Source organism: Equus asinus, chromosome 13, assembly GCF_041296235.1.
Source record: "Equus asinus isolate D_3611 breed Donkey chromosome 13, EquAss-T2T_v2, whole genome shotgun sequence".
Taxonomy (NCBI): domain Eukaryota; kingdom Metazoa; phylum Chordata; class Mammalia; order Perissodactyla; family Equidae; genus Equus; species Equus asinus.
In genome coordinates, this window is record NC_091802.1 from 45,663,934 (window position 1) to 45,678,543 (window position 14,610).

The 14,610-nt window shown below is 43.2% G+C and overlaps 1 protein-coding gene across 1 annotated transcript; it reads left to right on the plus strand.

The window, feature by feature from the left end:
• Positions 1-126: 126 nt before the first annotated feature.
• Positions 127-13,352, plus strand: METTL2A (methyltransferase 2A, tRNA N3-cytidine). The gene is made up of 9 exons (XM_014860991.3): positions 127-278; positions 484-575; positions 2,237-2,595; positions 3,964-4,013; positions 6,010-6,070; positions 7,376-7,515; positions 8,981-9,087; positions 11,348-11,413; positions 12,277-13,352. Exons 1-9 carry the CDS (start codon positions 169-171, stop codon positions 12,444-12,446), a joined length of 1,155 nt encoding a protein of 384 aa, XP_014716477.1. The 5' UTR covers positions 127-168; the 3' UTR covers positions 12,447-13,352.
• The last annotated feature ends 1,258 nt before the right edge of the window (positions 13,353-14,610 follow it).

Genomic DNA, 14,610 nt, shown 5'->3' on the forward strand with positions numbered 1-14,610 from the left:
GCCCGCCCAAGCCGGCGGTGCCCCAGCGCCACGCCGCCGGCCGGACTCCGGGGCCGCCCGCACCAGCCTCAGTCTTTTCCCGCTCAGACCCCGCGCCTTCCGGAAGGGGGCGTGGCCCGCAGGAAGTTCTCGCGTTACGGAAAGGTAGGGGTTTCCGGCTCCGGTGTCATGGCCGGTCCCTGCCGTGAGGGTAGTCCCGCTGGAGTCGGCGAGAAGAGGCAGCAGTTTGGGAGCCGCTTCCTGAGCGATCCGGCGCGCGTCTTCCAGCACAACGCCTGGTAACCGCCCTGCCCCTCGCCCGGCCTGCGGCTCGCCCCCGGTCCCGCCGCCCCGGAGCGCTCCGAGAAGCCGCTCACCGCCGGCCACGAGTCCCCTGCCCTGCTCGAGGCGCTCTCCTCCCACGGGAGAGGTGCTCCAGGGCCAGCTCCTCGCCCTGCCCGCAGCTGGAACGTGAGGCCCTAAGCTGTGCGTTTGATTTTCCAGGGACAATGTGGAGTGGTCGGAAGAGCAGGCCGCGGCGGCGGAGAGGAAAGTCCGGGAGAACAGCGCCGAGCGGGTGTGCGAGGAGAAGCAAGGTGGGCTCTCAGTGGTTCCGTAGCCGGCGTCCTGCCGGACGCGTCATCCCGGAGAACCGAGGCCGCCAGGAGCCTCTGCTACGGGACTGATAGCGAACTCGGAGGTAGAACGGGAAGGGGCGGGGATGGGCAAGGACGGAAAAGGGCTGCACCTTAAAATCTTATTAGGGCATAGAGAGTGTTTTGGTTTTGGTTTTATTTGGGAGAGGGTAACATATCTTGAGGTTATTTTCTAGTAATTAAGTTTTTAGTTATGTTGGGTAGACTCCTATTAATATGGCTGGCCAGTGGCAACCGTGGGGCCACCTGATTGTGTTAGAGGGTGTACTTTCTACATGATTACACTTTGCCTGACGAAATGTTGCCTTTGAAACTTGATTCAAGTGATCAGATTCTAAATATTGTTGGGGGAGGAGGCTGATGACTGGTGAATTATGTCTCTTTTCTTGTGTGATGGCTATGAGGATGTAGGGCTTCTGCCAAGGAAAGATGGGTGAAGCAGAGTGGAGATTAAGTCTGGCGAAAGAAAAAGGGGGCTCTTCTGGAGAGGTGGATGATTTCACTGCAGAGTATCCCTCGGTAGTAAAACTAGGACTGGTTTGAGCTATGTCCCAATAGACAATTGAAGGTAGGACTAGAAATTGGAGAGTAGTACCCACTGACAGAGTCTTCTACTCCTGTACAACAGTTAGAAGGTTGCAGTTACAAAAATATTCGCTTTGCATAGTTTTACAGGGGCTTGATCAAAGCAAGTTAAAGTTGAAAGGGATGTTGAAAATCATGTAGTCCAATATCCTCTTTTTACAGTTAAAGAAACTTGGACCACAGGACATTAAGTGCCTTGCCCAGAGGTAAGCAGTTAGTAGTAGCAGTGGTGGAATTAAAATCCAATTTCTTAGATTTTTATTCTTTCTACTACGCTGGTCAAGGCCCTGTATTGGCAAAGAGCAGAAAACTAAAATCTAGGACTACCTTAAACAACAGCTTTCTTTTTAAACAGTCCATACTTTTTAATCTCTCCTGTCCTCTGTCACCAAAACTCTTCTCATCTGAGGACATTTTTCCCTCTTACCAGCGTTTTCTCTTTTCCTCTTAGCCTTCTTTCCATTTTTGGTATTTATTAGTAGTATTGAATTCATTTCTGGGCTCCACGCTCTAAAGAACCAGAGACAAATGAACGTATTTATGGAGTAACTGCCTGTGTTGTAACCATTGAGTTCACATGGAGAACTGAAGAACCTGGGACATTTAGCTTGTAAAAGAGAAGAGTTAGAGAGGAAGATTACTGCCCTCAAATACAAAAGCATTGTTCCTTATGGTCCTGAGAAGTAGTAGGACTTTGACCAGAAGTGATTAGACAGATTTGTTTTGTTTAATGTTAGAATTTTCTGGTAATTAAGAGCCAGTCAAAGGTGTGGGAGGAAAATTGATAGGTGGTAAGTTCCCTGGCAGAAGTTGGACTCCCTGGAAGGATGAGCTATAGAGAGAATTCAAGTGTGATGGGTGGTAGGACTAAATGACCTCCAGCTGTGAAACTATGGCTCTACTTGAGGGTGCTTTTAGTATAAAATGACATTTGGTGAAGCAGGATGACAATTGACAGTAGATACAAAGAAAGTATGAGGAGATGGTTCTTACAAGTCTTTCTTAAATATTTACAGTTGATTATGAGATCAATGCCCACAAATATTGGAACGACTTCTACAAAATTCATGAAAATGGGTTTTTCAAGGATAGACATTGGCTTTTTACCGAATTCCCAGAGCTGGCACCTGCCCAAAACCAAGATCCCTTGAAGGATTTGCCCTTGGAGAACAAGAGAAGTGAAGTACCTGAATATAGAAGCAGCGAGGACGGACCTGGTTTAATAATAGAAGAACAGCACAAGTTTTCTTCAAACAGCCTTGGACACGAAACACAGACACTTCCCGTGGAGGAGAGTGTAACTCAGAAACTCAGTCACCTGGAAATGTGTGCTGATGAGTTTCCTGGATCCTCAGCCACCTATCGAATACTTGAGGTAACCTCCCCTTATTGTCCTGGTAGTGGGACTTGTGAAGCTTTTTGCACATGGGGAACATGGAGAAGTTGACCACAAAAGTGACTTCTGTCTGTTGAAGCTGACTAGACTTGACCCTTTTTTTGGCCTGGGATCACCTCCGTTTTTGCACTAATGAATTCCCCTAAACGCAGACCAGCTATCAGGTAGTTGTGGCAGACAAAGGTAGGTCACTTGAGGTGCTACCTGGAAACATCGTGTTGCATCCGAAAGTTGTAGCCTCATGCTTTCCCTCCCCTCTGGAAAAGACAAGGCAACTTCTGTTACTTTTCTTCTAATATAATTATAAGATGGAGAGGTTGGTTGGGATGGTGCCTGTTTCGCAGGCATGGGAGAATTCGTATCTTCTGAGTTTGGACTGTGTTGCAAAGGAAAGGCTGGGCCTGGAAAAGTGTCTAGGTGGGTCCCATCACCGTAATTCACAAATGGTGGCTTCACACTCGTCAGAAGCTGGTTAGCCTTGGGAGTGAGTCCTAGGGCATGACTTTGTACTAGACCCTTACCCTCCCAAGCAGAATGGGACTTTGTCCCTCTCTCACTCTCTCTGCCTCATAGTTGTTACAAGGGCTCGTTGAGATAATGCATATAAAATGGCTAAGAATAGCATCTGGCCCATAATAAGCCCTTAGTAAATGGTCACTGTTTTTATTGTGACCACCCCCAGCACTGTATTTAGAACAGTGTTACCATGGTCCCCTTTTCATGAATTTTTCAGCCCAGTATATTAGAAACATTTTTCCAGTAATGATATAGTGGAGCTCATTAAGAAAATATTTCATCTACAGGACTATTTCCTAGAACTCAGAAAGTAAGGGCAACCTATGCCCTTTTTCTAGACCAGCTCCCTTCTGCTAATGAAAGCATGCTCATGTCCTTTTTTTTTCCCCTTAAGATTGGCACCTGAGCTAACATCAGTTGCCAGTCTTTTTTTTGCCGCCTCCTCCTCCTCCTCCCCAAAGCCCCCCAGTACACAGTTGTCTATTCTAGTTGTGGGTCCTTCTGGTTGTGCTCTGTGGGACGCCACCTCAGCATGGCCTGATGAGCGGTGCTGGGTCTGCACCCAGGATCTGAAACCCTGGGCTGCTGAGGCAGAGCGCAAATTCAACCACTCGGCCATGGGCCAGCCCAGCACCGTGCTCCTGTCTTTTGCATCTACCTCTTTTAAGGATTCCTGAGGTCAGGCTCAGGGAATGTCATGGGTACTGTTTAGCTCTGGTCACTATACCTTCCCTGATCCAATTAGGCAAGGTTATCTGTTGTTGATTAGTTAGCTTCAGGGAATTACTTCTTTGGAAAGTTCTTTGATTGATACTTCATTTCTGTCTGCAGGTTGGTTGTGGTGTGGGAAACACAGTCTTTCCAATTTTACAAACTAACAAGTAAGTATGTTGTAAAGTTTAACTATATGACAGCAAAGAGGAGAAAAATGGGGGTTTGTTGTTTCTCAAAATTCTGGTAACAGTGATTATTGGGAAGCATGGGTTATAGGAGATTTAGATTTTGACATTATGTATTTGTGGATTGTTTTGATTTAATTTGATTTATAAGTTAATCTTTGTCATCAGGGAAATTAGTGAGATTTAAAACGTGTCACCTTGTTTATAGATACTGCCTTCCTCTAAGGTGCTTAAAACATTTTCAGCTTCTCTGCTGTGAGATCTCTCTGAGGAGCAGTCTGGTGGCTAGGCTGTCATTGTAGAGTTGAGGAGGCTGACATAACATGAAGGTTGTCTCCTGTTTTCAAGCTACTCATGGAAATGACATTCTAGTTCCATGTTCTCCATTGGAGCTCATTGTTTTTCAAAGGTTCTATATTGATAATTTTGCTGTTTTAGCCTACAGTACTTATTAACAGAATTTAGCGAGACTAACCTCATTTAAAATACACATTTTATTGTTAAAAATTTCTAGGAAAACTTGGCAAGTTTTAGTAGTTTACAGTGAAGAAAAGAAGTTGTTCTAATGTTGGTATCACACTTTAAGTAATCCGCCTCAAATGGGAGATTGACTGCCCTTCGAGAGTTGTGGCCACTAGTCAGTATAATGGATATTGAGTATAAAGTGGAGATGGCATTTTTGCCACCATCCTTGCCTGGTTGTGCTGTTTAAATGAGATCAGTGTGCCCAGCATCTTGCTAGAATCCACTTGTTCATGTAATTCACTTGCTTAGAATTGACATGGGCTTTCTACTACCTGCTGTCTACTGTCAGATTTAAATTCAGCATAGTTTTCGTAATCCTATACAAGATTGTCCTATGAAGTGTGTCTTGTTTGTCACTCTCAGATGAGTTGGCCACACACTGCATGTCTTTCCTTAGCTCTTTTTTCTTCTTTTCCCCTTTTTTTTCTTATGGTGAGGAAGATTGTCACTGAGCTAACATCTGTGCCGGTCTTCCTCCATTTTATATGTGGGACACCTCCACAGCATGGCTTGATGAGCGGTGTGTAGGTCTGCACCCAACATCCAAACCTGTGAACCCTGGGCCGTGGAAGCAGAGCGCACGAACTTAACCACTATGCCACTGGGCCGGCCCCTTCTTTCCTTCCTCAAATTCTAGGTCAGAAACATCCAGAAAACAGATCTAATTAATACAGTTCAGCTGTATCATTCTGCAGCCTTGCAGGCTTCTTAACATGTTTCTTGTGTTACCTTAATGCCTACTTCCTTTCTGTTAGAAGTTCTCATCATTTTTTTGTACCATGTCTAGTTAAGGTTTTGGATCACTTTTCAGGCTAATGTGTTTGTTTTTATACATAACAGCTTTATTGAGATACAATTTAAGGTATATACTTCAGTGTTGTTCATTATATTCACAAACTTGTGCAACTATCACCACAATCAATTTTAGAAGATTTTTATCACCCGAAAACGAAACCCTGTACCCATTAGCAGTCACTCCGTATTTCCCACCACCCCTCACCCCCAGGCTTAGGTAACCACTAATCTACTTTCTGTATATAGACTTTTTTTTAAGTATATAAATTAAAATAGAGGAAACCAATTATTTTGAAATACCATGCTATCCAAAAAGTCTAGTTAAGGACCTCTGATTTCTGTAGCACTTCGTATGTTTTTTCCTCATATCTCTTATCACATTTTTCTGATTTCAGAAGTGATACATGTCCACTAGAAAACTTGGAAAGTAAAAAGAAAACCACAAAGAACAAAATACACCTTGTCTGCAGGGTCTAAAAGAGGATATAAGTCAAAAAAGATTCTAACCAAAATGAAATCTGTTGTGGCTAATAGGTGTAATTTCTTTGAATGAATGGTACTCTGCCGTTTCATAGTTTAATTCTGCTGAACAGAAGAGAGAACAGACGTAGTCCAGTTTGTAATCTAATTGTTGTGCGGTTTTTTCTGTCCCTTTCAGTGACCCGAGACTCTTTGTTTACTGTTGTGATTTTTCGTCCACAGCTGTAGAACTGGTCCAGGTGAGTGCGGGATTCCCGTCAGTAATTTTCTCTGATTAAAGGGAAAAGAGGCTCCTAAAAATCAAGGTCTCTACTTTCTTATTTTTCTGTGGTCTGAAAGTAAAGATTTACTGAAACAGCCTGGAGTAGGAGAAAGGGCCAGACATGAATACAGCATCTGCCACTCGCCAGCGGTGGAACATGGAGCAGGTCTCTTGATCGCTCCAAACTTACGTTTCAAGGATTGAAATGGGATGACTGTTTCAGTCAGGGTTCTTTGAGTTACAAGTTACGGAAACTTCTAGACAAACTGAACCAGTGAAAGGGAATGTCATAGAACGCGAGGGCATCAAGTGTAACCGGGACTGGAACTCAGCCCTGACAAAGTGTTAGATAGCGAGGCGAGCTGGCTCCTTCTGTCACAGCAGTGATGTCTCATCTCTCGTTGCCCATTTGCTCTTTGTTGTTGTTTGTTTGTTTGCAGACCAGCTTTCTCTAGTAGGTTTTTCCTGGTTTGGGCACATGGTCCCCAAGTGCTTGCCCCTCACAGTCCGTTAGAAGGCTGCCCTGTTCAGATGTTCTCAGAACCTCACCAGAGTGACTGTGTCGTGGTTCCAAAGTCCCAAGAAAGTCTGGTTGATTCAGCCCAGCTGATAATCTACTTGCCCTGTTTGAATTAGCTGTGGCCAGTGAGGAAGAGTGTCACATTTTTGGAGAAGAGAGACGTGGATGGAGAAGTGACCCTAAAATGTGTCTGGTATAGTCATGTCTGATGTCCTGGCACAGGAGCTCAGGAATTGGCTGTTCTCTGTCTTTCTGGAATTGTTTTTCTGCATCTAGGTCAGATGAATATTGAGGCTTATCTTTAGTTAATTTTATGATAATAAAGTATAGGTTAATTTTCTACATTTAGAGAAATAGGTTTTCCTGGAGAATTCTGTGATCTGTTTAATTTGCTGTAGATGGAGTTGTTTTAAATCATGCTTTTTCAGTATGTTTTGTTTCTCTCATCAGTTTTTTTCTTTTCCCTCTTGGTCAGTTACCTTCCTGATCATTTTCCAGTCCTCAGATCTGACTCTGCATCAGAATAAAGAGTAAAAGTAGAAGAATTAGGAACGTTCCATTTTAGAGTAATGATTAGATTCCACAGGCTCTTCCCTCGAGTTGCTCCTGCTTCTTACCCTTTGAGGAAGAACGCTTGCCATAGTGCTGAGAACTGTACCTCTCAGTGGGAAGCAGCAGCAATTACGTTTAAGGCAAAATAAGCTTTCCTTGAGGGTCTGTGGACATTTTCTAACCTGTGTTCTCTCTTCCAACTTTCTGCAGACAAATTCAGCTTATGATCCTTCTCGGTGTTTTGCCTTTGTTCACGATCTGTGTGATGAAGATAAGAGTTACCCTGTGCCCACGGATAGTCTTGACATCATCATCCTCATATTTGTTCTTTCTTCGGTTGTTCCAGACAAGTAAGTTTTGGGTCTCTTAACCAGTAGGGCAACAGAAACAAGACTTTGGTCAGAGACTTTGATATCAGAGTGAGTCCTAAATAGAAAGGATTTTATATGTGTTCTGATAGACTGCATGCCACTGCATCCAAAGTGATATGAGCATCTCAACCATTTTCCTAATTTTCTCTTAAAGTCCAACTTCTTCTCAGCCTCTAAACCTCTGCTTGTTGACTGCAGTGGTCAGTTCTTTTCATTGTTATGGTTTAACATCCCCAAAGAATTGGGGAGCAGTCTTTAGTGGGTGTGTGAAGAAATTCCCTGTTGATCGCATAACATGCTGTTTTAGAACTGTAGGTGCCACAGCAGTTAGATAACATCCCATTATTGGTCTTTTTAAATACTTTAAATAACCACGCTTGTTAAAAGTGCAGCTTAAGTGTTCTTTGATGCTTTGGAAAACTGCAATGCAGGAGAATTCCATAAAATCAAGTTTAGATCAAAGGAAAATCGATTGCTGTACCCTAAGAGATACCATTAACCCTCATCAACATAGGCAGCAATCATCCTGATGAGACACTGTCTCAAGGAAGGAGAATCAGTCAGAGACCAGGGGGTCGTGGACTCGGTAGCCCACGTTTCCTGTAGAATAGCATTGAGTCACCTGCCCTGACAGGGGTACTGTGAGTGTGAGATAAAGGCAAGTGGAGGACAGCCCAAAAGGCCTGGCATGGTTCTAAACGTTAGTAACTGCACAAGTTTAAGTGCTACAAACTTTTAAAAATTGACATGGACTGAAACAAAATACTAGAATTAAAAATTTATTATTCAGTATTTAAATAGACTTTCAAATGTTTTTGTAAGTTTGTAGCATTTATACTTCTGACGTTATTAAAGCTGAAACCTGTACTGAGACTCTGAATGTGGAAAGTGCAACTGGAAATGTAAAGCATTCTGCTCATAATACTCATTTGCATAGTGACTATCACCATGTAAATTGTAAGTTCCTGAGGTTCAGTCTTCATTTAACAAATGGAAAGATACAGTCTCTGCATTCAGAGAGCTTGGGCCTAGTAAGGCAGGCACATGCGTCAACTAGCAGCCTCCACACCAGGTGGTCAGGCCTCCCGTCAGAGATCCATGGGCTCGCAGGGCAGGGATGGCATCCCCATGAGGTGATCCCAAGAGGAGGAGGAAGTGAGCCAGGCAGAGAGCATGTAGCTTCCCCCACCGTGGACCCTACTGAGGAAACGGGTTATCTTCGGGTCTCTTCATACTGAAGACAGTAAATTGAAGCCATAGTCCTGAGCAAACATCAGAGGCTTAGATGTCTGCTCCAGTTCTAACTGAAGCAAGGACAGAGGAGCTAAGATTTCAGGGCTGGTGTGTCAGGATTAGGAAGTCCACTGGCTTTTCAGGATATGCCACAGGGAAAAGGAACCCTGTCCTTAAGGAGACCTGATCTTTGTTCCCTGCTGCCCCACAGGATGCAGAAGGCCATCAACAGGTTGAGCAGACTTTTGAAGCCAGGAGGGATGATTCTTCTGCGAGATTATGGCCGCTATGACATGGCTCAGCTTCGCTTTAAAAAAGGTATTTTGCAGGGCTTGCCCAGTGGCATAGTGGTTAAGTTCACACACTCCTCTTCAGTGGCCCAGGGTTCACAGGTTTGGATCCCAGGCGTGGACCTACACACCACTTATCAAGCCATGCTGTGGCAACGTCCCACCTACAAAATAGAGGAATATTGGCACAGATGTTAGCTCAGACACAATCTTCCTCACCAAAAAAAAGAAAAGAAAATCGCCACTATAATCAAAACAATGATTTTGCCGTCAAAATAGACATACAAATCAGTGAAACAGAATGGAGACTCTAGAATTATAGCTCCATATATAAAGCCATTTAATATATGACAAGGGTGGTACATTTTTGAAAACTTGTGTAATATAAATATGAGGGACGTCTTTTTAACCAAGACAGCTACTTTTAGAAAAAGACATTGGATTATGTGAGTAGTTTTAAATGTGGTATGGCAAAAGATGCCACTAAAAAGTTGAAAGACAAATATTTTCAGTTAATAGAACAGATAAAAATTAATGTCTGTGCTCTTCAAACAGGGCTGTCAGCAAATTGATAAGGAAGAGATCAGTGACCCACCCAAAAAACAGGCAAGGAATGTTTTAGAGTTGATTTACAGGAGAGCATATCCAAATGGCCAAAAACAAAAGTTTAAGAAAATAAAAACAGGACCAGCCCTGTGGCCTAGTGGTTAAGTGCAGCACACTCCACTTCAGTGGCCTGGGCTCAGTTCCCCAGGCACAGACCTACACTGCTTTGTTAGCAGCCATGTTGTACTGGTGGCCTGCATACTAAAAAAACGAGGAAGATTGGCACAGATGTTAGCTCAAGGCGAATCTTCCTCAGCTAAAAAAGAAAAAAATAATAGCAAAGAGATACCACTTCTTAAACCTATTGCTGGCCAATTCAAAGAAAGAGGTACACGCCTCCATTATTGGTAGAAATATGAATTGTTCACAGCCGTTTTTAAAGCACCCTGGGAGAATCTATTCAGTCTAACAGTCCTTTTGGGAACTATTCAAGAACCAGCACATAATATATGTATGATAATATATGTATAACCAAATTTTGGAAACAATAAATGCCTCTGGGTGGGGGGAATGTTGTGCCTGTCACATGAGGTAGGCACCATACCAGTGATCTGGAAGGGGTTTCCATTCTGTATCACCAAGTGAGAAAAGCAGTGTACAGATGAGTGTTTTAAACTTGATCCTGTGTATAACAGTAGCTGGAGGAAAATACGTAAGTAAAGTAAGTAAGAAACATTATATCGACATTTGAAAAGTGTAGAAGGGTTACACATCAGGTTGTTAAATTGACGTATGGTCAGGGGGCTTAGCGGGATAGTGTGTCCATGATGAGAACAGTGTATGTGTTAGCATGTTTATGAATGAGTGTGTAGACAAGTGGAGAGACGTGCAAAAGGACAGTCACCAGAACGGTAATAGTGGCTGTCTCAAGTTCCCTTAAACTTAGCTATATTGCTTGATTTGTTTCTCTTTTTTCTTTTTAAAGATTTTATTTTTCCTTTTTCTCCCCAAAGCGCCCTCGGTACATAGTTGTATATTTTTGGTTGTGGGTCCTTCGAGTTGTGGCATGTGGGATGCCGCCTCAGCGTGGCCTGACAAGCGGTGCCATGTCCGCACCCAGGATCCTAACTGGCGAAACCCTGGGCTGCCCAAGCGGAGCGTGCAAACTTAACCACGGCGGGTCAGCCCCGTTTCTCTTTGTTCTTTCTTTCTTTCCTTTTTTTTTTCTTTAATTGCTTTTTCTTCTCAAATCCCCCCAGTATATAGTTGCATATTTTAGTTGTGGGTCCTTCTAGTTGTGGCATGTGGGATGCCTCCTCAGCATGGCCTGATGAGCTGTGCCGTGTCGGCACCCAGGATCCGAACTGGGGAAACCCTGGGCTGCGGAAGCGGAGCGCGCAAACTTAACCACTCGGCCACGGGCCGCTCCCTGTGCTGTTTATTTAATCGAGGAGGGGAAAATAAAAGTTGTCTTTCATCGTGAAACGGAACTCTAGGACAGGGTCTAGGGTTGCATATGTTACCTGACATTGAAGTTTGGTTAGTCCCCTTGGGCTGCTCTTCTCCGAAGCGCCATTCTTTTGTAGGAGAGAAATTGCAGATTCCTGCACAGTACCAAGTATAACCAAGAAAAGAATCTGTTCTCTGCCCAAGAAATTGCTATATTGATGCACATTTAGTTGGCAGTGAAATTCAAAGAAGTGCTTTAAAGTTTCTCTGATTTTTACCACATCATTCTGCAGGTCAGTGTCTGTCTGAAAATTTCTATGTGAGAGGTGATGGCACCAGAGTTTACTTCTTCACACAAGGTATGAAAACACTCATCTTTATTTATGCTGACAGTCCCCAGAATACCAGATTAACTGTCGCTCGGTGTGCTTTCGGAAGTAAAATCATCTGGTCCCTCCTACTTTTTGCAGTCTTTTCCCTGCTCTTCCCCACCCCTCACATCCTGCCCTCAGCCACCTTAGCCATTCACCGTTCTCTGCATAGGCTCAGCCCGTGCAAACCTTCGGTCCTTAGCCTTGCTCTTCCACAGTCTGCTCTTCCTCTCTGTCACTCTGTCCGAAACAGGAAACATGTCCATTTTGCGAGACTTCGGTGCAGCTGTTTCTCCCTCTAAGCTGGGTTACCCTCAGGTGCCCCTGAGTGAGGGTGCCCTCTTTGCCCCTGGGTTCCAGGTATAACCCAGAGCTGCTCTCCTCTGCTGCTTCCCCTCCCTAGGTTTCCTCCTCCACCAGTGCCTTCCGAATCCTCCGTTCCTGGGCCTTATGTCAGGTCACGTACTTTTTTAAGCCTTTGGTTAAAGTGACAGAATTTGTCCCCTAAAAAAAAAAAAACGGCTTTGACATACATGTATGTAGATTTTGGCATACAATTTTAAATTATCCATAGAGCCCTTCTTGAAAAATTCCTCCCCATCAGCTGACTCTTAAAGAAACTCTCCCTCTGGGTTCCAGGCTCCCTTTTGCAGATGGCTTGATGTGCCCTACCCAAACGTGAGTTTGCTGTTACCAGGCCACTGCTGCATTTATGACCAAACAGCCCTGCTAACACCACTAAAAACATAAGTAATGACGGCAGTCTCACAGAGCCCCATTTAAAATGGGAAGTGGTAGACACAGTATTTTTTTTCAGGGGAAAATATGTAAACTTCTCTTTTCCAAACTAGATGAACTGGACACACTTTTCACTGCTGCGGGACTGGAGAAGGTTCAGAACCTGGTGGACCGCCGATTGCAGGTGAACCGAGGGAAGCAGCTGACAATGTACCGCGTTTGGATTCAGTGCAAATATCGCAAGCCTCTTCCTTGCCGCGCCGCGGAGAGCGCCTGCTCCTGACGTGAGGCAGCGCCCTGGGCTCTACTGAGGACGTCTACGGCAGTGGCATGTTGGTGTTAGTTCAGGGATTCAGGCAGACTCAAACCTTGAAGCCAAGAAAAATTACTTTTTATCAAGATTCTAGCAATTGTGCTTCATATTTGTTAAGAAGCTCTTGAACATATACTTTTCTCAAGTGTTTTCTTACTTTGGGATCTCAAAGAATCTTTCTTGCCATTTTGTAAATTATCATAACTGAATATTATTCATGGGCATCATGAATTTAAAAACCGTCAAGAATTTATTTCCATGTGAACGTATTATTTACGATAAAGTGTCATTTGACTGTAAATTGTATTAAACTAGTTGGGAATTCAGAGATCTGGGCTAAGCCGTGGATAGATACAAAGATGAATAAACGTCGCATTCAATGGTGGGGGAAGCAAGTTGAGAAGAATCGTCTGTCTTTGGATGTTTTCCTGTCTCAAAAATACTGCTTTACAGAGCATCAGAATGTGGTGTCCTTGTTAAGATTTGGTCATGGTCTCTGCCCTTTGTTCCATGGAATTTTAATTTTTTTTGTTTATTTTCGGATGTACATCATAATATATTTCGAATTGTTCCATGGAATTTTAACCACTGTTCCCCCACTAAGTAACCTGTGTCTAAAAAACTGAAAAGATCTTCACTGTTAGTAAAATTGTCTTATTTTTTATTGTGCCCTTAAATATTTGACACAAAAAAATTGAGAGAACTTTATTTTGAAGGTGATCGTCATCTGTGTTACTTGTTTTTATGTTCTGCTTTTTTTCCAATTATCACTTTTACATATTTCCCTCTTGATGGTCAAGTTATATGATGTATTCTTAATTGTACCAAATAAATAATTTTCAGTTATTCATTCCTACATTTTGGATTTTCGACTCGAATATTCTCATAATTGTTATTTTATTTTAGTTATACATGTGAAAATGTGATAAGACTCGAATTTTTTAAAATAATTCCAGGGGCCGACCCTGTGGCTGAGTGGTTATGTTCGCATGCTCTGCTTCGGCAGCCCAGGGTTTCGCTGGTTCGGATCCTGGGCGTGAACATGGCACCACTCATCAAGCCATGCTGAGGTGGCATCCCACATGCCACAACTAGAAGGACCCACAACTAAAAAAACTATACAACTATGTACCGGGGAGCTTTGGGAAGAAAAAGGAAAAGGAAAATCTTTAAAAAAATAAAAAATAATAATAATTCCAAATTTACGGAAAAATATAATACCAAGAATATTGCAAAAATAGTTCTTTTTTTCTTTTTCTTTTTTTTTTGAGGAAGATTAGCCCTGAGCTAACATCTGCCACCAATCCTCCTCTTTTTGCTGAGGAAGACTGGCCCTGTGTCCATCTTCTGCTTTATATGTGGGGCGCTTACCACAGCCTGGCTTGCCAAGCAGTGCCATGTCCGCACCCAGGATCCAAACCAGTGAACCCCCGTCCCGCCAAAGTGTAACGTGAGAACTTAACCGCTGCTCCACTGGGCCAGCTAAGTTCTGTTCTTCTAAATCATTTTTTTAAGAGTAAGTTGCAAGATATGATTCCAACACTCCTGCATATTTTAGTGTGTAATTCCTATAACTGAAGACGATTCTCCTATATCACCAAATGTATCTGTGGGAAGTAGAAATTAACATGGAAACACTACCATCCACAAATAACTTTTTCCCAATGGTCCCAATAATATCATTTATCACCCAAACAAAGCTTTTGTGTTGGTTTTAATAGTCATGTCTCAGTCTCCTTCAGTCTGGAGCAATCCTTCCCAGGCTTGTTTTCATGACTTTGAAGATTAACAGCTACTTTGCAGACTGGCCCTCAAATTGAGTTTGTCTATGCTTCCTCATGATTTGGTCCTAGTTATGCATTGTTGGCAGGAATATCAGAAGTGATGCTGTGCTCCTCCCATTGCATCCTGTCAGGGGATGCATGGTTTTGAATTACCCCGTTATTGGTGGTGGTAACCTTGATCACTTAACTGAGGTGATGTCTGCTGTGTTTCTCCACTGAAAAGTTATTAAGTATTTTGTAGGGAGTGGTTTGAGACTATATAAATATCCCATTCCTCATCCACTTTTCCCCGTAGTTTCAGCATCTATTGTTGTATTGGGGAGAAAAAAAGAAAAATAAAATCTTTGGGA